The 26,770-nt window shown below is 46.4% G+C and overlaps 1 protein-coding gene and 1 non-coding gene across 2 annotated transcripts; both read right to left on the bottom strand.

Moving 5' to 3' along the window:
• Positions 1 to 1,304: 1,304 nt before the first annotated feature.
• Positions 1,305 to 26,277, bottom strand: Ebpl (EBP like). Its single transcript, XM_052733018.1, has 4 exons — positions 25,936 to 26,277; positions 9,532 to 9,601; positions 2,642 to 2,780; positions 1,305 to 1,929 (listed from the first exon to the last, which is right to left on the bottom strand). The coding sequence occupies exons 1-4, from the start codon at positions 26,104 to 26,106 to the stop codon at positions 1,689 to 1,691; spliced, it is 621 nt and encodes a 206-aa protein (XP_052588978.1). The 5' UTR covers positions 26,107 to 26,277; the 3' UTR covers positions 1,305 to 1,688.
• Positions 5,461 to 5,567, bottom strand: LOC128108143 (U6 spliceosomal RNA). Its single transcript, XR_008217350.1, has one exon. It is a non-coding gene; the product is annotated as a U6 spliceosomal RNA (small nuclear RNA).
• Positions 26,278 to 26,770: the final 493 nt, after the last annotated feature.

The raw sequence follows: 26,770 nt of genomic DNA, 5'->3' as shown, positions 1-26,770 counted from the left end.
CTACGGTTCCAAGCAAAATTTAGACTTACAATATTTTATTTATCTATTCATTGTATGTGTCTGAATGTTTAAAGCCTGCATGCATGTCTATGTAACGTGTGTGCCTGGTGTCTGAAGAGGGCATTGGGTTTGCCTGGGACTGGAGTTACAGACAGTTGTGAGCCACCGTGTGGATGCTGGGAATCAAACCCTCTACAGTTCACACACATATTCCACCAGCTACAGAAAAGTTCTGTCTCTAAGCATTTCTGGTCAGGGATACTCAACTTCTATTGTGTTTATGAAATTTACAGACAAAATCGTACCCTCTGCATTCTCCGGGCATGGTCTTTCCACCTTCTGTGACGTTGTGAGTATCAGTTCTATTCTCTTTGTTTTTAGTGCACTGGGTGTACTCATCATAGAATGAACATCTATTTCCAAACATTTGGGGTGAAAATACCCGCCATGTCTGGTGTCCCTATCAGACATTCTGCGAGGTCTGTGTCTGGGGTCAACTCTCTGAGTGACAAGGTACAACTTCTGGGGATGACTTCCAAACCACAGAGGGGACTCTGTCAAGGAGGTGCAGCATGACCAACAGGCCACCACTAGGGCTACCCCCTTTTTGGTCTCTCTTTGGCTTCCCCCTCCATAACTGCCCCCCAAAGCAGGGAAGCTCATGGAGCTTAAAGCCACATTGGAGGAGTCAGTGAAATGGCTCAGAGGGTGAAGGTGCCTGACGACCTGGGCTCAATGTCTAGGACCCAGAGAGAACTGATTCCAGCAAGTTGAGACACTACATGGCCCTGCCTCGTCGTGGTACAGAGCACAGACACCAAGCTTGTGTCTACTCCTCTCCATCGCCCAGACTGTTAGGGCACAAATTGTACTGCATCAAACCTTTTAGAATGTATGTCATAGTTATATTGTTAAAATTTTACCAGCTGGTCGTGTTGGTGCACACCTTGAATACCAGCACTCAGGAGGCTGAGGCAGGCGGATCTCTGTGAATTCAAGACCAGCCTGGGCTACAGAGTGAGTTCCAGGACAGCCAGGGCTACACAGAGAAACCCTTTCTCAAACCTCATCCCCCACTTTCTTTTTTTATTGAGATAGGATACATGCTATGTCACCCAGACTGGCCTCATGATCCTCCTCAGCTTGCCAAGTACACAGGTACACCACCACTCCAGACACTGCTATTGTTTCCTACTGGGTGCACAAATTTGAAAAAGTGTAAAACAGAATCATCCCTTTTACTTCTAGGTTTACACCATTAACCCAAAGAGACCACTGAGAAGAAAAAGGCTGAAGCAAAATGGTTCTTTTGGAATAAAAATTTATCCTGCTCTTTACAGTATTCTGCAATACCATTCACTAACATGGCATAACACTTATGCAAGTCATAAGAGCATCTAATTTAATATGATCTTATTACAAGTGAAAACTTACCCGCCACCCCTTTGTAGTGTTGAGAGTGCAGCTCGGGGTCTTGGGAATACTAAGGCAAGCACCACACCCCATGTCCTCCTTTCTTTATATTGTCATTCAATCAAAGGACACAAACAAACAGCCACGTTTGTCGCCCTCCCATCCATCTGTAACGGTTGTCTGGAAGCAACACTGTAAAAAGGAAGTATTGACTAGAATGTCCGGTCAATCCTGACTCATACAGCAGAACATCAGAGCACAATGTTTCCCAGACTTTACTCATACTTTTTCTCTAAATCGGCCCCTTGGAAATATGTCTCCTTTAGTTCCCTCCATGACTGCCACAGCAGCAGTCCTGGGATCAGAACCCACAGGCCATTAAAAAACACCAAATAGACCCAAAAGTAGAGCCAGCTCTTGGTGTTGAGGTTGGGGCTTCCCACAAGCCACTCAGGGAAGAAGGTCATCCAGCCACCGTAGAGTTCACACACGCACAAGGTGATCTGTATGAAGTGCCTGTGGAGAGAAGACACGAAGTGAAGCAGGTACAACCTGGCACTCTGAATTGGGGCATCCTTTTTGTAGGGGAGCACCAGCAGTCTTTACTACTGAAACTTGTGGGCTTCTGTGTGGTGCTCCTTGGATGGGCCAGGTCAGCCTAGACAGTGAAGACGCCATCTTTGCTTACAGAAGCAACCCTGCCCTTCCCAGCATTGTTCTAACAGCGTTTAGAGTTCTAAGGACACTTGAGTACCCTGCACTGTTCTCAGGGGGACTTAGTGAGGTCACCGCTGACCCTCCAAGAGACCTGGAGATGAATCTTGACATCAGCCAGTTTCATCTGTTGTAAAAGATGACGATTATCCTTCCTCCAAAGTCAATGAAATATGTAGATAAAGGGTTTTCATTACCCGTGACTGACACAATCACGCAAATATTATCAACGTTTGAGGCAGGACACATGTAAATTTGTAATCTGTCTGCAAGTGTGGTCATGGAGCCAAAACAATGTTAAAGGAATCAAGAAAAATGACTGCTAGTTATCTGTAAAAGTGGTGGGAGAGGGGATTAAAAGCTGAGAGGACTCTTTCATCTCTGAGATTTCAGGATAAAGCTTTACATCTTGTCTTGAAGTCTTACAGAAAGCTTTTGTCTTGTGGATAAATATGTCACTTGGGCACTGAGCAGCTAATGTCTCTCCCTTCCTGCTGGACGGGAGTGAACTCACCTGTAATATTTCTCCTTGACTATGGCGTAAATGAGAACCAATGCCAGAAACCCATCCAAGACAACAGTCAGAATTTCCAGAGACACAATGGTTGGGTCAGAATACAGCCATCTTCCATCAGCCTTGCCATACTCTTTCCCTAAAGGCAAATGCCTGCATTTAGTCTCTAACCGGCAAACATTTTTGTTGTTAATTTTTTGGGCCGCGTACAAATGGGCTCCATTATGACAATGTCAGACAACCACATCAGTTCATTCTACTCATGCTCACCACCCGATTGATTATCCTCTCTGCTGATCTCCTTTCTCCCCTAAACAGCAGCTTTCTACTTCCATGCCATATACAGCTTTTAGTTTAGATTTGCAGAAATGTGGTACTTGCCCATTAATTGATTGGATGATTTGATTTTGCCCCTTACAATTTTGTTGTTGTTGTTGTTGTTTGTTTGTGTTTTGTTTTGTTGAGACAGGGTTTCTTTGTGCAAGCCTGGCTGTCCTGGTAATTTTTTTTTTTTAGTTCTTTTAGATTATAGATATTAATCTGTGCCAGCGGTATAGTTGGTAAATATTATCTTTCCTTCTGTGGGCGCTCCTCATTCCTTTACTGAGTAGGAATTTTTAAACTTCACACGATCCCATTTGCCAATTCTTGTCATTATTCTCCGTGTTACTGGATTTCTGTTCAGGAAATCCTCGCCTGTGCCTATGTCTTGAAGTGTTTTCCCTACATTTCTCTCTAGCAGTTTAGCATTTCAGGCCTTACACGAAGGTCCTTGATCCCTTTGGAGTTGGTTTTTACACGGGGTGGGAGAGGTGCTGGCTCCACTCTTCCTCATGGGTTATCCAGAGCTCCTCTCACCATTGTTGAAGAGGTTGCAGTCTTTTTTCCCAATGTATGTTTTGTCACTTTGTCCAACATCTGGGGGCTGTGGTGTTGCAAGGGTTTGTTTCTGGGTCCTCTATTCTTGCCTATTGGTCTACGACTAGTAAGCCTTTTATGCCAGTTAATGAAAATGCTTGCGGAGGGCAAGGGAAGCCTGGGACCCTGTGTCCCTCACCCTTGACATAAGACAGAGGAGCTGCTCTACTTGTAAAATACAGTTTCCAAGCACGTTCATGTATGTGCAGTCTACCCTGGGCCCTCTTCACTACAGCTGGCAGGATTTTAAATTAATTCGACACAGTCAAATTCTGCAAACACGGTATTTAATAAAGATGGTTTTAGAGCCTGGGGAGATAACTCAGTTAGTTGGTAAAGCTCTGGCCTTGCAAGCATGAGGACCTGAGTTCAATTCCCAGCACCCACGTAAAAATGTCAGGCAGGCGACTCACACTTGCCATCTCAGCCCTGGTAAGATGGAAACAGGACACGTGAAGCTTGCTGGACCACTGGGCCAGCAATTAGCAATGAGCCTAACTGGTGAGTTCCAGGCCAATGAGAGACCTTGTGTGACAGGAGGTAGATGCCATTCTTGAGGATACCTGAGGGTGTCCTCTAATCTACACACACACACACACACACACACACACACACACACACAAACACGAGTGGGCTTACACACACTACAGTAGGATGGTAGTGTTGTGGAATATTATTTTAACTGAGCAAAGATGTGTTACATTTGTTTATGCTGCAGAATATTACTTTAACTGTATAAAGGTGTGTTACATTTGTTTCTTCTGCCTTTGTTAACGATGTAAAGATGTGTTACATTTGGCTACACTGCATTTGTTTAATTATGTAAAGATGTGTGTCTGTTTCACCTTGCCTGCCTAAGACACCTGATTGGTCTAATAAAAAGCTGAATGGCCAATAGCTAGGCAGAAGAGGGATGGGCAAGGCTGGCAAGCAGAGAGAATAGGAGAAATCTAGGTTTGAGAGGAGAGAAGAAAGAAGAGAATGAGAAGAGGGAGGCATGCCCAGCGCCAGAAGCCAGGCAGCTGCCAGAAGGACAGACAGAGACAGCAGGAAAGTAAGATAAACAGAAAGACAGAAAGAAAGGTAAAAAGCCCCAAGGCAAAAACGTAAAGAAACATTAAAATAAGAGCTAAGATAAGGCTGAACATCCACAACTATTAAGAAGTCTGTGTCATGATTTGGGAGCTGGTTGGTGGCCCAAAAGAAAGCCTGAAACAGTAGTGTTAACTGTTACTTGGCACAACCTAGGACCACATGGGAGATGAGCTTCTGGGGTGGAGGTTAGGGCTGTTGTGATATCATTAATTGAGGTGGCAAGACATGCCCACTATTGGTGGTACCACTCCCTGGGCAGGGAATCCTGAACTGTACGAGAGTTGGGAGAGCTGAGCATTAGTACTGCCTTGAACTTGATATAGTTCAAGTTCTGAAAGCACTCAACATATGCTGAGGGTCTAGGAGGATGCAGCCTGAACTTCAGTGTGAACCCCAAATGGGCAGTGTTTAGCAGCAACAGCCACCCCACCCTTCCAGGTAATAACTGGAAAGTAGTATATTCAAGAATCTTTTCAGACCAGCACTTTAGAGGCCATATTTATTCCTGCTTTAATTGTTACTAGTATTTTCAAAAGATTTACAGAGAGAGTGAGAGAGAGAGAGAGAGAGAGAGAGAGAGAGAGAGAGAAAATATGTGGAATATGTGTGTGTGTTTGTGTGCATGTGTGTATATGCACTTGTATATGGATGTCCAAAAGAGGGTGTTAGGTACCCTGGAACTGGAATTATATAGGTGGTTGTGAACTGCCCAGTATGAGTGCTGAGAACTGAACTGAGGTCCTCTGTAAGAGCAGCAAGTGCTCTTAACCACTGAGCCATCCCTCCAACCCCTAATTATTTTACTGACTTTTATGGACTGCTTCAGGAATTTGCATGTGATCCCTGAACAGTGGCCAGGCTAATCTTCTCTGTATGGTTTCTATTTTAGTTTATGCGCTGCCAAAGTGAGCACCCTGATTATTTTTTTTAACTGGTAATAGCAGTACATGCTGATCTCAAACTCTCAGATGATGGGAGTCAAGAGTGGACATCTCTGGCTTGCTCTCCTTTCAAACATGCTCTCATGTTACATGGAGAAGGTGTAACTGGTTAGAAATGAACTCTGATATATGACCGGACAAAGCAGTAGGGAGCTGTCATCTCACAGTGGTCAGAGAAAGGATCCCTTGGGACCAACTAGTAAGGTCTCTCAAGAAAGGCCATCCTGAGAGGACCACACGGGTGGAGAGTCTCCATGTAAGGCCACACATACCATCATCACTCGACCTTGGTGGAGCATCTGCCATGTTCAGAAATAACTGTCTTAACCGGAAAGCAAGGCAATATATTGAAAACATAAAAATTTCCCTAAATATAAATGTATAAACGAGAAGTAAAATGAACCAATTGAAGTATCCAAAATCTAGGAGAATCATTTACGTAAAACATCAATTCTTTAGGAGGGAAGAGAACAGTGAATGCTTAGACATTAAAAACAGAACTAACCCCAAACCACTATTTCTAGTCATTCTTTTTAAAGATTATTTATCTTATGTGTATAGGTGTTTTGTCTGCATGTATGTGTGTGCACCCTGTGCATGTAGGTGTGTGCACCCTGTGCATGCCTGGTGCTTGTGGAGGACAGGAGAAAGTTCAGACGCCCTGGGACTGGAGTTACAGATGGTTGTGAGCCACCATGGGGCTGCTAAGAACTGACCCAGACCAAAGCATCTCTCTAGCCGCTTAGTCAACAGTATTTTCTGAGCATAGAGGGGTTGTCTCTGCTAGGCCTTGAGAATGTAGCCATAAGGTCTGCATGCAGGTGGCTCCTGCTGGGAAGGACAAAAGTAAATGTGGTGCTTAGATTGAAAAATGAGACCCAGGAAGATTCCCTAATGATCCACCTCTTCATCGTGCTCTGTCAGAAAATTGCTTGGCTGGACCAGCCACTGTGACATCCGCTCCCATCCCAGGGAGGAGGCGACTGCATCGTGCAGGGCCCTATGAGGGCTGCAGCTGGGAATGCAGTGAACTTGCAGGGCATGCTGGTGGGGCTGGTGGGAACAGGACAGGGTGCGGCTGGTCCCTTAAGAGAACGTGATGGGTTCATCTGGCCCACTCCATAGGAACCAGCACAGTGTCTGCTCTCCACAATCAAGAGGGCTGATGGCTAGTGACTCTTAGCTATGGAAATACTGGGGTGTCTTCCAGATTTTACTGTGATGTCAAGGCATATATTTTTTAAATTCACTTCTTATTTTTATCATCACGGTTGTGGTTTGATCTGGGACCAAACCCACTGCTTTGTGCATGCTGGGGAAACACGCAACCAGTGAGCTATACTCCGGCCCTTTGTTCTTTTCAGATAGTCTTATTATGTAGACCAGACTGGCCTCCAACTAGCAATCTTCCCGCCTTACCCACCCCACCCCATCAAGTACTGTGATTAGAGGTGTGTCCCACCCCACTTGGTGGCAAACAGAATACTGAACCCTGAGTCCTGGCAGGCCTCACATCACAAGGAATGACTGGGTAAAGAATGGGGTGCTCCAGAGCAGAGCATGTGCAAACGCCCCAGGTCTGGAAGCAGAATGTCTGCAGCTGGAGGTAAGTGGGAAAAGCCGAGGAGTGTCTGGAGATGGTGGAGAAGGCAGACGGATGGCCTGATGGTGGCCCTGCTGTCCACCAGATCACATGTGAACCTCTGATATGTCCTTTGCTGCTGAACTCTACCCACTGCCCACCTTACTAAACCTGAACAACCAAGGGTCCAACGCCAGGGTTAAAAATCACGATGATGTGATCAATTCCATTTATTTTGTGACTGACAACCGCAGGAGGCAGCGGTTCAGAGGGAGAAGGGGCAAAGCCATGGCTGAGGGGGGAGGCTTTGCAGCCCACCACTGCTGCATGCTCTGCCATCCGGAGGGGACGAGGGTGGCCTGAGCCTGAAGCCATGGCCAGCCTCCGGGAGGTCCCGGCCTGGACCCTCTGGGTCAGCAGCTGCTCTAGAGCATTTGCTTTCAAAATAAAAGGGCAGTCCACCTAAAGATGGAGACACAGAAAGACCCTGTCAACCGTTCACATTCCGTGGACTTGAGCCACATCTGGACTAATCACTTTCTCTGATGCTAAAACAGGGCAGCCAGCCAGTGTCGAAGCTGCAGCAGCCCTCCTGACAAAGGGGAGCAGAGGAACACACATGAGGGCGGGGTGGTGCTTCAGGCGGGGACCTCCAGTCTCATGACTGCAGCGGACCTCAAGCCAAGTTTAACACAGAGAGGTTGAGCCCAGCCTGGAGCTACAGCAGCAGGGCTGTGGCAAAGGGGCTCAGATCCCTGCCTGAACACAGCACAGGACCAGAGGGACCAAAGACGACACATTTTGTTCTCAGAAGCACTGACTGAAATGAGACAGTTCGGTTTTCTGGACGTTTCCTAACACTAATCGTGAATGAGAGTGTCCACAAAGACCTTGGTGTGAGCCTGTGACTTCAGGACAGGACAGAAATAGGGCTGGGGGTGACACAACTCAGTAACACAGCATGTGCTTAGCATGAGCAAGGCCATAGCTCCACCCTCAGTACCAAAGATAATAAAATAAAATGATAAATTAGGACTGGTGAGCTGGCTCAGCTGGTCAAGGCACCTGCCACCAAGCCCAACAACCTGAGTTTGATTATTAGGAAATCACCTGGCGGAAGGGGAGACCCACTTCCCGAAAACTGTCCTCCACATGCACACACACACACACACACACACGGGGAATAAATGAATTTAAAAAAAAGCATAAAAGAAATAAGAACGTGAAACACACCCACATATACTTGCATATACCATACACATAGACACTTAATAAATAAATGAAGATAAAAGCAGAGGAAAATAATAAAGAAAATAAGGAAAAGGAAAGACACACAGTAGACAATGCAGAACTGCTGATGCCAAACCTGAAAAGAGCAAGCACGAGAGGCAGGCACCTGACTCGCCGACTTAGCCCCACTGGGATAGAGCATTCTGGGAAGTCAGTATCAGTGACTAAGTGTTGGCTGATTTACATTGAGTGTTAAGAATATGGGGAAACTACTTGATAGCTCCACAGGGCAGGAGGAGTTTGGAGAATTATTCAGAAGACGGGTATAGACAGACAACCAAAAGCAAACTGGAGCTGGAGAGCTGCCTCGGCCGTTAAGCGTATGTATGCTTTGCCAGAAGACCTGAGTTCAATACCGGCATCCACACTGGGCAGCTCACAGCGGCCTGTAACCCCAGCTCCAGGGGAGCTGACGCCCTCTTCTGGCCTCTGAGGACACTGCTCACATGCATAAACTCACACATATATAGACACACAGACACACACAGAGACACACACAGAGACACACACAGACACACACAGAGACACACACAGATACACACACACACACACACACACAGAAATGAAAATCAAGTTTTACAAAGTAAATGGATATAAAGCATATCTGCGGCAGCACCCAGTTTAAATGCTGCAGGCTTTCTGGTGTCTTCTCTTTGTTTTCCAGTGTTGTGTCGGGGCTCACACGTTAGGCCAGTGCTCCACCACTGAGGCACACCGCAGCTGTCTACACTCTGTTTACTGTATCGCTTTGCTGAGATGTAATTCACGTGGCACACAATTCCAATTTTAGTACATTCACAGATTTGAATAGACACAATCTAGCTGAACATTCCCAACGAGAAAGCCGCCCCCATCAGCAGTCACCCACTTCCCTTCCACATCCCCTCTCATCCCCAGTCCCGGCAACCACTAATTGGTTATCTGTCTCTATAGATTCACCTATTCTGGACAGGACATGTAAATGGAATCATACAATATGTGATACAGACATTCAGTTCACCGACAGCCACTCTTGCAATTCATCTCCTCAGACATTTCAAATGCAAATGTTTTTAATTACTTACATAGAGATGCAATCAAGCCTTGGGAATCTGCAACATTCCCCACTACAGACAAGTAGACAAAAGCGCCTTCCTAGAGGGAAGGAAAGGGAGACAGGATCTGTTTAGCCTCACCACCACAGGGCGGCACATCAGACACATGACATTCCATGCAGCAGCTCCCCTTCCCCTCTGTAAGGTGTCCACAGCTTGGCCAGCAGCCTGGAGGACCACACCATCTCTGGAGGCTAACCAGACTGGGAAATGAACGTGGCCAAACCTAATAATAAATGTTACCTTTTAATGACTGGCATTATAAAATCAGAGGTGTGTTCTTGGGTAGAAAAAAATAAGTGAAATTTTCAAGGAGAGTGCTTGACTGTGGTACAAAATAAAAATTAGCTTTAGAATATTCCAAAGATCCTAAGTCATAGAGAAGACTCTCACTTCATTTTTTAACCTTAAAAATAAAAGGCATGTGGCCAGCAAATCTCTACAGCAGAGTTGAATCCCTTCCTACACTACATAGAGCAAATTCAAGAAGGCTTTCAACACGCAGCAGCGTTCTTCTGACTTTCAGTGATGAAAATGTCCGCAGGTATCTTAGTATTCCCCCATCGTGTGTTTCTTTGCCTAAGCTTCCAAAAATCCAACAGCTAGAATTCCCCGGAAGAGGAGCTGATGTCACATCGGTTCCCCTGACTAATTCTTACTGCGGGTCAATGGCTTTTCCTCACCACCGCCACCACCCCTAACAGCTTCATGTGACATTAAAATTCTCCGCCTCCCCTCTACTACCTTTGGTACCATGGTTTACCACTTCTGCAGGCTACCTACTTCTTTAGACTGTTCACCCTGTAACGTTACTCATTTACACCAGTCCCCCATCCCAGTCCTCCCAGCAGTCAATCTGGGGTTTACTCTAGTTCATACAACAATGAAGCTCTCTTCTTGTGCAGAAACTTCACTTATTTCTTTTCTATATAAGAACATGTCTCTGATTTTATAATGCCAGTTCTTGAAAAAAACAAAAACCAAAACCAAATGACATTCATTATACATAGGTATAACATTCTTCCATTAATTACCCAAATTTGTGACTTTAGTAACGGACGAAGCGTCTGTCCACTCATTCCTCTGTGTAGTGTAGGCTCCCTGCTGAAAGCCCGAGTCCCCCACCCCCGCCACACACACACACACACACACACACACACACACACACACACACACACACACACACACACCCTGCTTCCTCTCTCATTCCAGCTTCCAAAGGCCAACTTGTACCCATTTTGCTTACTAACAGAAGACCCTGCAGACAGATGAAATCCCCATTCTGGTTCTGCAAGCATATTTATTTGCCTCCTCTGTTTTATCTGTGACTGGATTCTAAAACTGGAAAAGCTACTCAGCCATTCCCACCCTGCTTATAGAAGTAGTATTCACTTCAGTGGACCTCAGATTTTTTTTGTTTTTTCTTTACTAATCCAGTATCTTGACCCGTGTTACTTAGTGATAAAAATTATAGGTGGAAGGCCCTTCCCTACCTGAATATCTCAAAACCACTGTATTAGTTTGCTTCGTATGTGGGCTTGGACTTACTAGTGAGAGATTTCTGTCCATCCCCCAGTTTGTGACTGTCGGTCTGTCTCTGACTTGCATGCTATCTCATGAATGTCAAACAGCCTCTTACCCACCCTAATCTCTGTTAACACAGGCTTGGCAGCTGGTTTATACTATCTTTTCCTGACACTCTTTCTGGGTCACCTAATTAGTAAATGTGCTTTGTCTGAGCCCATCTAAAATGCATTTTCTTTACAGGAGATTTAGGCCAGGCATGGCGGCAAATGCTTGTACACAAGTCCGGTGCCAGTGTAGGCTGTACTGTCAGTTCTGGGCCAGCCAGAGGTGAAAGGAAAGAATAGGGGTGGGGAAGGAGAGCAAGAATGGAAGAAAGAAGTGAGGAAAGAGAGGAAAAAGAAAAGACAGAATCTAAAGCGTTTAGGCTGAGGCTGCAGCGCAGTGGTAGATCACTTGCCTGGCATGCACAAGGGCCTACATTCTATCCCTACCACCTAGCAAAACCAAGAGCAGTTAAAGGATTTTAAGATGTATTTTTAATTGTATGCATATGTCTGTCTGTGTGCACATGAGTGCAAGTGAGTACAGGTGCCTATGGTGGCCAGAAGAGAGTACTGGATCCACCTGGAGCTGAAAGTTTAGGTGGTTGCTAGGAACCTAGCTTGAGTCCTCTGTAAGCACAGAATGCATTCTTGCATTCTTGGTTACTAGACTGGGCAACAGACCTACTCAGTTGACCACACACACACACACACACACACACACACACACACACACACATATATGTATGTAAAACTGAGAGACCTGGATATGATAAGTAGACTAGCTGGGTATGGTAGTAAATATATTAGCACATCGGTTCTCAGCCTGTGAGTTTCAATCCCTTTGGGGGTTGAGCGACCCTTTCACAGGGGTCGCCTAAGGCCAACAGAAAACACAGATATTTACACTACGATTCATAGCAGTAGCAAAATTGCAGTTATGAAGTAGCAATGAAAATAATTTTATGGTTGGGGGTCACCACAACATGAGGAACTGTATTAAAAGCTCGCAGTATTAGGAAGGTTGAGAACCACTGCATTAGGAGGTAGAGGCAAGAGGATCAGGGCAGCAAGGCTAGCCTCAGCTATGTGGTGAGTTTTAGGCTAGCCTGGGATGCAGGAGAGCTTGTCTCAAACCAAAGGTTAGTAGACTGCATGAACCTATACCCAATTGTGAGAGTACACTGTCATCTCACAAAGTTGCCACTGAGGCCAAGGGGAAAAGCATTCAACTGTTAGCAACTGTGAGATCCTTCCCTCAAAGTAATATTAAGGGCTGAGAGGCCCTCCCTCTTCCCTCAAAGCAACTCTGAGGGCTGATAAACCTTTAGCAACCACATACCTGCCCCTCAACCCATTGGCCAGCTTTTCATTACCAGCAGCACACCCGAGAAGGACTAACTTCAGAGGGAAAAGACTTATTCAGCTCACCATTTCAGGGGGTGAGGGGGGTGAGGCTCTAGATGGCCTGGACTATGGTGGATGGAGAATGGTGGGGCGTATGTGGAGAAGAAACCACATCTCAAACCAGGCTCGGTCTTTTTACAGCCATCTCCTTGTGTGAACTTTCAAGGGGTCCTATGAGGGCTACCATATCCCTCAATGACCTAAGATCTTCCCATTAAATGTCACCTCTTTCAGATGGTATCTCTGGAAGGTTCTGTGACTTGAGCCTGGCCTTTTCTGACCCTGAAAGAACTTAGTAGAAACACAAATAAGTAGGCACAGGCCCATGGCAACAGCTATTCTAATGTCCACATACTCTCCCCAACAACAAGCTCAGCAAGACACAGGAGGCAGACTCTGGTCACAGAGGGAGACCAGTGACTCTGGTTCTAAAGACTCCTGGTCTCTGGACTAAGTCTGCTCTAACCCCATAGGAGCTACAACAGAAACCATCTAGTGTTATTTCCCAGTGGCCAACATTGTTAAAGGAGACCACAGGGTTCCTGACATAAACTGTAAAATTTGCTTTTTTCCTACCCCTTAAAGTTATCTTAGGCTCTGAGCATGAAGTTGACACGGACCTTGTCATTACCAACACAGAAAGTTACCAAGCTCAGGGGTCTTTCACCACAACATACGGTCCATATCCAACCTTCATATAGCCGGAGTATATGAAGAACTTAAAAAGAACCAAAAGATTCACCACAATTTTAACACCAGAAGAGCAAGTCAATGAATCAATAAGCAAATGGACAGATGAAGTGAACAACACTTCTCAAATAAAGTACAAAGGGCCACAAGCAGGTGACACAATCTTCAACACCTTTAGCCAACAGGGACAAGTAAATCCAACGACACTGAGATTGTATCTTACATCAGTTTGGATAGATAGCATACAAAAAATAGGGGCTGGGGATATAGTCAGAATGGTTAGGAGCACTGCTTGCTCTTCTAGAGGTCCTGAGTTCAATTCTCAACAACCATATGGTGGCTCACAACCATCTATAATAGGATCCAATGCCTTCTTCTGGTGTGTGGGCATACATCCAGGAAGAGCACTCATGTACATAAAACACATAAAAAAAAAACCTAGCTAGGCCTGGTGGTGGCACACACCTTTAATCTCAGAATCAGGCTGAGGTAGGAGGCTCTCCAATTCCATGCCAGCCTGAGCTATATAATAAGGCCCTGTTTCAGAAATCAGGGTGACAAAATGATTTATCAGGTCAAGGCACTTCTTGTACAAACTGGGGGGCCTGTCTGACCCCTAGAACCCACATAAAGATGGAAAGAGAACCAAGGCCACAAAGTTGTCCTCAGACTTCCATACAAGCGCCATGGTAATACACATATACACACATGGTAATAATAATAAAACACCCAAAAGGAAACCTACTACTGTAGAAACTTTTAAAAACACATACATACATAAAAGAAATGTAAATAGAGTCAGCATGTAATGGAGAAGACAATACCCCAACCAGATTGCATATGCTACCAAGTAAAACCCCCTAGTAATAGGAATGGGCATCTTTTTGAGTCTCTGGCCAAAGGGGACCCATAGACCCACCAAACTCTACAGGCTATTGCCAGTGCTGTTGGTTACCATCCACAACCTTAGAGCAAGGTCCTATTGCAGGAAGACACTACGTACTTTTGGCACAGAACACAGAGAAATCTAGCTGGTGCTCAACTGGAAACTTCACCCCTATTGGCGAGTGTCCACAGTGCTAGAAGGTGCTATGTACACTATCAGATGAGAAAAGTACTTATCAATATTATCCAGCCATGAAACCAGTGAGGGAGAACATGAAGTTGAGTAGGTAGGGATGGCGGCTGGAGTATATGGGAAGAGCTGGAGGACAGGAAAGAATATTATAAAAACATAGCGTATGAAGTCCCCAAAGGGGGGAAATTAGAAACCAAACAACCAAAACATATTACCTATGCCCATCACATCCTGCAAAGCTTGGTCCTGTTAGACCAACTGGGGTGATGAGGGGTGGAACACAGACAGACACAGACATGCACATCTGGAGTGTAGTCAATGCCTTCTGTACACTCTGTCAACATTCACACAGGGACCACAGGGAGGCTGTGCTAATTCCCTGAGCCTGGCCGGGGAAGGCTTTGCCATTTCCATGGGTCTGAGGCAACTGGGGTCCTGGACACATGGCTGTCATGTGTGACACATGACACACAGCCATGTCACTAATATACATTCACTCAGGTGTTCCTCTGCTCCCCACACATGCCCGTATGGGGAGTGGTCAGGCATGAAAATGCTCATCCTGCTGTCTCAGGCCCTAGGTGGCAGATGATGGCCACTTATCCCCAGTTTGCTTATTTAAAAAAAAAGATTAAGGTTATAGATATCAAGATATTTGGCCTAAAAAATGGGGTATTTCCTATGCAAGGTTAAGACAGGAAAGAGGTAAGGCCATCTAACTGAGCAGCTAGCAAAGTCCCTTTAAAAACGACCATGTACCATGGCAGGTGAAGTTAACAAAGTCTCACCTCATTTTTCTCCTGAGGTATTTCCAGATTTGGGGCTTGTAACAATGTATTTTATAGATTTCTAGAAATTGGGAGTCAAGCACAAAAAGAGGCCAGTGTCTTGCCTGGCTGAACAACTGTGATCTAGGATTAAATAACAATTTTACAAGAAATGGTGCATGCACTCATCTCAGTCCTCAAAGAGACATTCTGCAGAAGATAAAATGGCTTTACAGAAATTAAAAAACAAAAACACAAAATGAGGCTAACTTATATGTAAATGCATTTTGGAGTTTTTTTGCTTTAAAAGCATTTGAATGAAGACTCAGAAATCAATGTAGCACTCAGCATTAAGAGGGGAGCGTGAGGTGGAGAGCGGTGCCCACGTGAGCCCTGTTGACACACATTACTACTTTCAGATCTGACCAAGGGTCTCAGCCTAATCACACTGGGGTTGTCATGGCAACAGCCTGCACCGCCATTCACGGGAGGACCAGCTGCAGCAGCCCCTCTCCCAGGCTTTACTGACTTTAGATATGTCCACGGCCAGCTGCCATCCTCCCACTGAAATGACTGCTCTCCTCTGATGGAGTCTCTCCCAGCCCCAGCAGACGGCTGTCACCTGACATTACCAGTGGACAGTGATGGCGCCTGTGGAACCTTGGAGTCGGGCACACTAGTTCTGCTGCATCCATGATACTGGGCTTAGTGTTGGATTTAGGACATGAGAACATCTGTCCTCTTGAGGGAATCCCCATTTCTGCTGAGACAGCTGTTCTCACGTTAAGGACCAGACGGGAAGCCTTGAGGCTCACTGTGACTGGACATGGGGATTATGGCTGTCTGGCACACACGAACAGGATGAAGTGGGCAGAGGGGAGTCGCTGAGGGATGCAGGCAGAGGGAACTGCGACCTTCGAGGTTGGGGAAGTGTCTATGTTCTTGCAGCCCTGGTCCAAGAATCCCAGATCTTGGAATCATCTGCAAGTTTGTACCAGTGCAGAATCTCAGCCAATCCCAGGGTGACTTGTGTACGCGGTCAATTTTGAGAAACACTGCTTGAAATCACAATGTTATTTAATCCTTATAAGAGGTTTTTTGTTTGTTCGTTTTGAGGCAGGGTCTCAATTTGTGGCTTGACCAGCCTCCATCTCAAAAGCCTCTTGTCTCAGTCCAGCACTGAGATCTTAAGAGTGAGGCACACCTCCTGGGTTTACAGCAGCCCTTTGGAGAGAACATTTGTCTCCATGTTTCCTGCTGCCAGGATGACAAAACCCATACATAGCCCTCTGAAGGCGCTTCAGTAGAGGAACTGCCCAGACCAGACTGGCCTCTGGCCACGCCTGGAAGGGATCGCCTTGATGACTGATGTGGGAAAGCCCAGCTTACCGCAGAAGGCACCATCCTGCCAGGCAGGTGAGGGATGCATAAGAAAGCTAGCTGACCACGCTCCAGCATGTGAGCGAGCAAAGCAGCCTTCCGCCATGGCTCCTACCTTGAGTTCCTGCCTGACTTTCCTCGGTCATGGACTGTGGCCTGGAGGCAGAAGGTGAATTAAACCTTTTCCTCCTCTCTGCTTTCGGTCAGAGTATCACAGCAACAGAAAGCAAACGAGGATGACGGGTAAGGAAACTGAGAAGGGGCGTTCCCATCCTCCCTTCTCTTCCTCATTACCGGAGGATCTTCCTGTGGGAGGGTCCTGCCTGTGCCTTCCCAGATGGAGAAGGACAGTGGGCTCAAGGGCACATCTGCTGTACCCCACACCTCATACTCTTCCCTCCACCCCCAGAGCCTGCCCAACCAAACAGTGAAAGAATAGTTAGTAACTGACCCTGGGTTTATCCTACTACATTTTTTTTTTTTTTCAAGACAGCATCTCGCTATATAGTCCTGGCTCTCCTGGAACTCGCTCTGTAGACCAGGCTGGCCTTGAACTCACAGAGATCTACCTGCCTCTGCCTCCCGAGTGCTGGGACTAAAGGTGTGCACCACTATACCCACCTGACCCTGTGTTTAAAGAGGAACCTGCAGGAATGGGGGAGCAAACTGTGGGAACAGGACCTCACTACCCTTGATTATAAACACATGCTAGGCTGGACCTGGTGAAGAGAAGCCATCAGAAGCCAATTTCAACTCCACATCAGAAGGACTTCTGCAAACAGGGCTGCTGCTCCAGCTAGGGGAGGTGGTGCTCCGGCTAGGGGGAATTGGTGCTCCAGCTAGGGTAAGTGCTCCAGCTAGGGGAGGTGGTGCTCCAGCTAGGGGAAGTGCTCCAGCTAGGGGAGGTGGTGCTCCAGCTAGGGGAGGTGGTGCTCCAGCTAGGGGAGGTGATGCTCCAGCTAGGGGAGGTGGTGCTGACTAAAAGCTCTCAAATAAACTGAGGGGACCCTGTGCCCATATGGTGTGTCAGGAAGATCCTGGTTCCAGGGCCAATGGGACCACTAGGAACCTGAGACTATATTCTTTATACCCAGCTGCTGCCACCTTTCTTCATTACATTCATTTATTACTTACAACATTTATCACATCTTATTTCTTGTGTGGACTTGTGCCACAGGACACATGTGGATGGAGGTCAGAGGACAATCTGTGGAAGTGTGTTTTCTTCCTCTAGCATGTGGTTTCTGGTGATTAACTTGGTTCTTCAAGCTTGGTGGAAAGTGTCTTTACCAGAAAAGACATCTCGCCACCCCTCTGCTCTCACCATCTGTCCCAACACCTGGTGCTCCTGGGACACATCTATGTGGTGTGTGCTGTGCCTGACCTGGGCCCACCCAGCTTGCAGAATGACATCCTTATTAGTTACTGTTCTTTTGCCATGACAAAACACCACGACTAAGGCAACTTATAAGAGAAATTGAATTTGAGGGCTCAGGGTTCCAGAGGGTTAGTCCATGTCCATCATGGTGGGGAGCATGGCAGCAGGTAGGCATAGAGCCGTAGCTGAGAGATTACATCTGGATCCATAAGCATAAGGTGGATTGGAGAGCTAACTGGGACTGACGTGGGCTCTTGAAACCTCAAAGCCTCTAGTGACACGCCTCCAACAAGGCCGTATCTCTTGATCCTTCCCAAACAGTTCCACCAACTGTGAACCAAATACTCCAAGCCATGAGCATTCTCATTCAAACCACCACAACAGCTAGGAGAAGCCACACTCAGGTGACTGGACCCGAGATGAGGATACCTCTAGAGGAGGTAACTCCCTGACTGGCTGCTGTCGGGAAGCAGTCCCCTGTAAGGATTAGCTAGTCAATGACATCTTCACCCTCGGCGGTACAGACTGAGAGAGGGAAGAAGTCATGGGACTCCAGGAAGGGGGCTCAGTGGATAAAGGCGTTTGCTGCCAAGCCTGACTAGCTTGCTCCCCAGGATTTCCATGGTAGAAGAAGAGAGCCAGCGCTTGCCAACTGTCCTCTGACTTCCACATCCACACTGTGGCACACACACACACCCCTCCTAATAAATAAATAAATAAATAAATAAATAAATAAATAAATAAATAAATAAATAAATGCAATAACAACAAAAAAGGAAGTCATAGGTAGCCAAGATCCAACCGGCATGTATACATACACACACACACACCCCAATGATAAAATGAAGTAAATAACATTAATTTGGTGTAATGTTATGAGGAATCAAACAGGGACCAAGATATTTCATCCACATCTTCTCCATTATCAAGGATATAAGAAAAACATCCTGTGGCATTAAAAGTTTCCAAAGCTGGATGTTGTGGCACAGCCTATAATCTCAGCATGCAGGCTGAGGCAGGAGGAATATGAGTCTGAAACTAACCTGGGCTGCACAGCTGCACTACGGAGCCAGACCCTGCGTCTAAAAACAAAACCACAGATATTCTGTTGTGTTTGCTTTGTTGTTCTTTATGTATTTTTTTAAAAATGCTGTGAGGCTCTGCCTCATAGGAATGTCAGAAATTAAACCTCTAAAGTCTTACTACCATGACTACCTAAACATGAGCTGAAGGACAACAAGGACATGGTGACATGGACAGGGAAAGCCCAGAAGACCTCAGCCCTACACAAAGAACTCCAGGCAACGGAGGAATGCTGGGAGCGGGAGAAACAGTCTTCCCCAGGGAAGAGCACACCAATTAGTCATCCAATGCAAAATGGCCAGCCCTGCAAACATACATACATACAAGTAAACATATGTAGCAGTATGTATGTATACAGATGTAACAATAGTTAGTGAAAAAAGAGGTCACGAATTTGAAAGAGAATAAGGGGAGATATGTGGAATGGTTTTCTGGAAGGAAAGGGAGGGTGGAAATGATGTAATTATAACCTCAAAAACAAAAGAAATGATAAAAAAAAAACCTTGTTAGTTTTATTTTGTCTTTCATGTGTGTGGTGTTTTGCCCACATGTCTGTCTGTACACCATGTGCCTGGTGCCCAGAGAGACCAAAAGAGGGCCAGCCTGCTCTACATAGCATGTTCTAGGTCAGCCAGGACTACATAGTGAGACCCTATCTCAAATTTAAAAGAGAGAGAGAAAGAAAGAAAAATAAAATAAAAGATTTTAGGTAAATGACACCAAAAACATTTAAATGAATTTAAAAGTGTTAGTTAAACGGGGGTGGGGTGGGGGACCTAGATCAGAGGTCCGAAAGAACACAGCTGTGCAGACACCGTCTGCTCTTGGGATGCTTCAGTATGGTTCTGAGCTTCCCAGCAGCCAGAGTGAAAATAGAAACATCTGTGCTGTTTTTCCTGTCAGAGGAAAACACAAGCTAGTTTGTAGGGAGAAACCAAGATTCTCCTAACACTTACCTGCAAGAGATTTACCGTGACTGTCACCCACTGAGTGGTATTACTAAGACTATTCAAAAACTCTGCTACTCCACAAGCTCTAAGAGGACAAGGGCCACACACTGTGCCTGTCTAGGACAGGACGTGGCATCCAAAGTGTCTTTCAAATATTTGTGCACAGAAAAGGACAGCATCCTGATACTCAGCTGCAGACAGCCATTGCTCCTGCTGGGTGACACGGTCTTGTTCGTGACATTAGAGACAACTTAATTCTGGTTAGCCAAAGGGCCGCCAATCTAGACAATAAAAATGGACTGAATCACTGAACGCTCTCCTCAGGGCCGACAACTTAGCAGCTGGGCTTTACCGCCAAAGCCCTGCACTCACCAGGCTGCCCAATACCTTGAGGCAAGCATGTATTTACTAGACCTTGTTATCAAAGGTGGCAAAGGTGGCAGAACCAGAAAATGACAGGGAAGACAGAGGCCAGTGGCAGACTGAGTCAAAAGGCAACTTAAGAAGCCAATGATTTATCAGTGGGGAGAGGAAGAACTTTCAGTCCCAAGAGTCAGAGACTGCCTAATGTTCTAGCAGCAGTGGGGAACAGTGGTGGATGGTGAAGGGGCAGCTGGTGATGGTAACTGGAAATCGGTAACACCTAAACACAGACACACCACGAGTTTAAAGAGGACGCACACTGCAAATGAAACCCAGGCTCCCTGGGACAACTGCCCTTTATCCTGAGTAACAAGTCTAAACAGAGCGCTTGCAGGAACATGTATGCTACTAAGAAATACCAAGGATGCTGATCAAAGGCCAAGACATCAGATTCGAGTTAGCCCCCAGGGTGGCCGGGCACCCAGTACCCAGCACGATTGTTCCCACGGTGCACTTTTCCCATCCCTCCCTGACCTTCCTGCTCACACCTCCCAACTTCACAAGACTCCGCCTTCTTCTGTCTCAGCAGGCTTCTTGCTGGCCCTCCCTCTCCTCCTCCTTCCACACCCTGCTGCTCTTCTCTCCACCAGCCTGCTTTTGCTTCTGCTGCCTCTCACCCTCACCCCTCAATCCCACCTCACTGGTGACTCAATCGCACTGTCACCCCTCAATTCTACCTCACCCTACAATCCCACCTCACCCCACAGTCCCACCTCACCCCTTGTGGTGGTTGAAAGGCAAAGGCCCCCAAAGGGAGTGGCACTAGTAGGAGATGGATGGAGTAGGATGGCCTTGCTGGAGTGTTGGAGCCCACTAGCTGCATAAGAGGTTGACTGGACCACAGGCCTGGGTATCAGGTGACTGTAACTAGCAAGGGGGAGGTCTTTTGCTCCACCCCTTGGCATTGTTAAAAATAGACTCTGGAATAAAGTTCTGGGCCGGTAGATAAGGATCCAGGCCCACTTGAATCTATCCTGTGTTTTCTCTCTGCTTCTCTCCTCACTATTTCTAAGTCTCTTAACCCTCAATCCTCAAGAGCTACTGGGGTAAATAAGTGTGGGGGCTGGTCTACCACATTAGAGGAAGTGTGTCACTGCGGGAGTGGGCTTTGAGTTCTCCTATACTCAAGCTACACCCAGTGTCACAGTTCACTTCCTGTTGCCTGTGGCTCAAGATGTAGAACTCTCAGCTCCTTCTCCAGCACTGTGTCTGCCTGCATGCCATCATGTTTCCCACCATGATGATAACGGACTAAACCTCTGAAACTGTAAGTAACCCCAATTAAATGCTTTCCTTTATAAAAGTTGCTGTGGTCATGGTGTCTCTTCACAGCAATTGAAACCCTAAGACACTCCTCAATCCCACCTCATGCCTCGATTTCACCTTACCCCTTATGGTAGTTTGAAAGAAAATGCCCTCCAAGAGAGTGGCACTATTAGCAGCTGTAGCTTTTTGGAATAAGTATGGCTCTGTTAGAGGTAGTGTGTCACTATGGGGGTAGGCTTTGAGGTTTCCTATGCTCAGGATACTGCCCAGTATCTCAGTCAACTTCCTGCTGCTTTCTGATTAAGATGTAGCCAGCATGACGTCTGCCTGCACACTACCATGGCCCTGCCAGGATGATGATGGACTGAACCTCTGAAGCTATAAGCCCCTACCTCAATTAAATGTTTTCCGTATAAGAGTTGCCATGGTCATGGTGTCTCCTCACAACAATAGTAACCCTAACTAAGACACCCCTCAATCCTACCTAACCATTCAATCCTACCCTCAGCACTTATACAGCCCTGGTCATGCCCACAGTTAAGACCTGTCTGTCCACATCAAACTTCCTACAGCAATCTGTGCAATCAGGACAATTCCTTACATTCATGCCCAGAGGTCCCTCTCCCATGTGATTCTAGGTTTTGTGAAGGGGAACATTCACACGAACAGAGTCTCTGTACCTAGACTGGCCTAGAACTCACTCTGTAGAAGAGTCTGGCCTTGAACTTGTGGCAATCATCCTGCCTCTGGCTCCCCAGTGCTGGGATTCCAGGCATGTACTACCACATCTGGTTTGTATGTGGTACTGGGATGAACTCAAGGCTTCACAAATGATAGGCAAGCACTCTACAAACAGAGTCTCTGGTTCATGGGGATAACACTGCACAGGTGCCAATGAAGCCCGGACACCAGTGACAGCAGTGGGGGACACCAAGCAAGGCCTATCTGCAGATTCCTCCTGACCTCTCTTGCTCCCTCCTTGGAGGCCAGACCTGTGCTTTAACGGTCCGCTCAAGACAGAGAGACAGACAGACAGGGCAAGGGCATGCATGCTCATTCTGCTTCTGTGACCCACCTTGGAGAAGAGAATTTTCAGTTGCTACAGCCTGCCTTGCAGAGAAAAAGAAGTCTGTGAAAGGAGAGCAGAAGGTCAGAGAGACACTATGATAATTTCTCTGCTTGGTCATCTTTATCTTTATTGCTCTGAAGCCGTTCCCAAGCTGCTCTGGGAACAAAGCAAAAGCCCAAATGGACCTGATTGCTCCAGTTATTAGGAAATAGTAAGAGCCATGGGAGTTATAAACCTGAAGGAATGGCCAAACACCAAACACGCTATGTTGTAATATCAGTCACCTCTGTCCTTGTTCAAATCCTTCCTACTACTTAATAGTCATGTTTATTACCTATCATCCCAGCTCCCTTACAGAGGTGAGCTCTACTCGGCTTCAGGCACTTCTGAATCCAGCAGGTTGATGATCATGATTACTCAGTACACTCTGGTTGGACGCTTGAGGTGAACTGCCTGTGGGATGCATAGCTTGAACCTCTGTCCCAGAGGCAAGCTCTGAGTTTGGTTTTGGGAGGTTTCAGAGGTAAAAGCAGCTCAAGCACCAAGGGGGCGGGGCTTTCAGTTCTCAAGGCTCTACTTTGTAGTATCAACTCATCCCTTATTTTTGGATACCCTTGCAGCAAACTGCTAACCAAAGCTAATCCACGCAAGTACATTCCTTACAGGCCTCACTGCTAATTCCACTGCTCTCTGAGGTTGGTGTTCAGACACTGGTGAAAGCGCTGTTGGCAGCTGCAGAACATCTGTTAATGTGGGCTTATTAGACTTGGTGAGATATGTCTCAATTTCAACCCAATGGCTTGGGGTGTCTGTCAGGGTCACTTCCCTAGCTGGAGGAAAGAATACCTTAGGTGGGAAAAACTAAGGCAGGGCAATCACAAAGGAGCCCTTCACAGCAGGCCATCAAAGGCTCTTTAGGGGGCATTTCCTTCATATCTGGAGCAGGGGGAACAGACCAATTCCACACATCAGACCAGACTCAAAGCACCATGAATGGAGGCACGTGCCATGTTACCTGAACGTGTGCTTGAAAAGTCAACTTAAACTGAGTGGTGGACATACAAATACATTTTTTTGAGACTCTTTACACCTTTTTATATTGCTGGAATGTTATAGCTATATATTTTCCTTTAAGTGGGACCTGGTTTTTTTGTTTGTTTGTTTGTTTTTGAGACAGGATCTCAGGTAGTCCAAGTTGGCCTTGAACTTCCTATGGAACCAAAGAGGACTTTGAATTTCTTATCTTTCTGCCTCCCTCCCAAGCGCTGGGGTGACAGATGTGCACACTGGACCTATTTTACTACTATTCTCCTCTGGGAGATTATGTAGCTTAAAATCAATTCTTTAAACAAGGGCTTTGCAGGAAAGAACCTTGCTCTAGTCTCTACACATAATTATTAGGAAATTATTGGCAAAGAAGGAATTTCACCTTTGTGCAAATACCTGGCATTGGCACATTTAACTGGGAATACTCACAGACCTAAACCATTGCCAAACACGATGTTTTCTTTTTATTTCAAGACTTTAGCTTCACATTAGCTTAAGGGTAGGTCAGATTTTATTTTATTTTATTTTTTAAAAAAAGGTATTTAAGATTTTATTTTTAAAAACTTGGGAAGGGAGTAGACTCCAGTAGAATTGCCTATGTAGAGTCCCACTGGCTATTTATAAAGTGGGGTGAGGGATCAGGGAGATGGCTCAGTGGATAAAGGCCCTTCAGCCAACCTTGGGACCCTGAGTTTGACCCCCAAAACCCAAAGGACAGAACTGATTTTTTCAAGTTGTCCACTGCTCTCTATATGGAATGCTATGCCAGGTGCATGCCCTGCCCCCATCCAAGTAAATACATGAAAAAAACAAAACCATTCACTTTATTTTAGGTGAATTTAAAGGCCACATTATGGTTAATCTTGACTGTTAACTGTCAACTTGGTGGGATCTGGAATCACCATGGAAACAAGTCCCTGTCAGGGATTATCTATACTAGGTTAAGTGAGATGACAAGAGCCACTGCACATGTGGGTGGTAGCATTCAGTCAGCTGGGGCCGTGGGCTGTGGACCTACGTGCGCAGCTGCCTCCTGCTCTTGCCACCGTCCCCGCCACAGTGGACGAGAGCCCCTACCTGTGAGTCAGAACTAACCCTCACCCCCTTACATGGCCCTTGTCAGGAGTAACCCAAGTAACTCATACAGAAACTTGGTCCACCTGACCATGTGGTTCTCAGGCCTTTGGAACTGAATTGTAAGAAGAATGTGAACGGTTTGAAACTTGGGGCTAGAAAAGCCATAGAACGCTCTAAGCAAAGTGTAACAGGCCAGTCCGGCAAAAGTTTGGAAGACCAGACTACTGAGAGGTAAGAGGACAGTGGAAACCTGGCTTATGAGAGTCCAGAGGGGAATAAGGCCTCTACAGGAAACCTAGCTAGAGGTCGTTCATCCTGACATGGAATCTGAATGCTTCCTGGCTGTGTCTTGAGTACATTAGACCAGAAATGCACACACTAAAGATTAAACAACAGATTACTGAATGATGAGTGAGTAGTTAAAGGAAGTCAAGAAGGAAATTTTAAAAAGTGATCTCAGAATTAAATAAAAATGGAAACATAAAATACTCAAAGCTTGTGGAATGAAATAAAAGCAGTCCTAAGAAGGAAAGTTATAGTTCTTAGTGCCTACATTTAAAAAAAAACCATAAAGTTTGAATAAATAACTTAATGATGCACCTCAAGAGTTTAAAAAACAGGAAAAAAAAATCAAACTCCAAAACAGTAGATTGGAAGAAATAATTAAAACCAGGGCAGAAATAAAATGAAAAACAGCAACAAAAATTTTAAAAAAATCAATAAAACAGAAAGCTGATTCTTTGAAAAGATTAACAAGATTGACAAACCCTTAGGCAAACTAACCAAAAGACAGAAGACCTAAATTAATAAAATTAGGGATGAAAAGGAAGATACCTTAACAGACACCAGAGAAATTCAGAAATTCGTATCGACATACTTTAAAAACCTATATTCTACAAAATTAGGAAAGCTACAAGAAATGGATTTCTAGATATAGCTGACCCTCAAAAGATAAGTCAAGATGAGTGGTGGGAGTTGTGGGGGGGGGGAAGAAATTTCTCTAGCAAGTCTCAGGGGAATACATTTGATAGGAGACTAGGCAGCACCTGGTAAGTAGGGCTCCGTTTGAACCGGGGAATCAGCCTTGGCAAAGGGGGCGCCCTCCGGCTTCCCGGGAAATCCAGCCCGCAAGTTCCCAGCCCTCCTTCTCAGGGCGGAACCCGAGGCCGGCGGCGACACAGCGACGCTTACCAGCACGAAGTGCACCAGGGCATCGTAGCAGAGCCAGGCCAGCACCCCACGCTCCACCGCGCTCCGCCCGTGGCCCAGGCGCAGGCCCAGAGCGCACCCCGCGGCCAGCAACGCCGAGCACAGCAGCAAGGAGGAGCCCGCCGCCGGGCCCAGCACCCAGTCCTCACCCATGGGTCCGCAGCACTTCCCGAACGCAGGGCGAGCCGGGGAGCCGGGAAGCTAGACGCTCGCGGGCGGGGCTTTCGTGGGCGGGCTCCTGCAGGCGGAGCTTCTGGTGGATGGGCCTCCGAGGGACCTGGTCTGCAAAGCCAGCTTGGCCCGCCAGTGCAGCCCAATTCTGTCCTGATGGTTCCTGGACCCAGGCTCATGCTTTACATGCTAAACCGCCTCCATAAGATATACGAAGTCTGACGTCTAACAGGGTTCAAAAGGTTAAGTCACAAAGTGAAGTCCAGACAGTGGGGATTTTGCCCGGAGACTGTAAATCTTGAGACAAAAGGTTCTGAAGAGGCCTAGCAAGTCTTGCCAGAGGCCCAAGCAAAGATCTTTACAGTTATTATCGGCCTTTGAACCATGGTTTCGTTTGTGTTTGAGACAGTCTAGCTACGTAGCTCAGGTTAAAGTGGAAATCAGTATGCAGCCCAGGCTGGTGGAACTCAAGGTTATCCTCCTGCCTTGACCTCCTGAGAGCAGTAACCACAGGTGGGCATCACCATGGCGGGCCTCCCCCTCCCCCGCTCAGCACTCCTCCGGGCTTTTAAATCCTATGCAATTAATTGACTGACCCTATTTCTAATATCTAACCCTCAGTCAAATGCTGTATGCCTCCTCTGGG

The sequence above is a fragment of the Peromyscus californicus genome, unplaced genomic scaffold, assembly GCF_007827085.1.
Source record: "Peromyscus californicus insignis strain IS unplaced genomic scaffold, ASM782708v3 Scaffold_12__1_contigs__length_115047231, whole genome shotgun sequence".
Lineage (NCBI taxonomy): Eukaryota > Metazoa > Chordata > Mammalia > Rodentia > Cricetidae > Peromyscus > Peromyscus californicus.
Note: the sequence above shows the minus strand (reverse complement) of the source record. Positions and strands in the feature narration are given on the sequence as shown.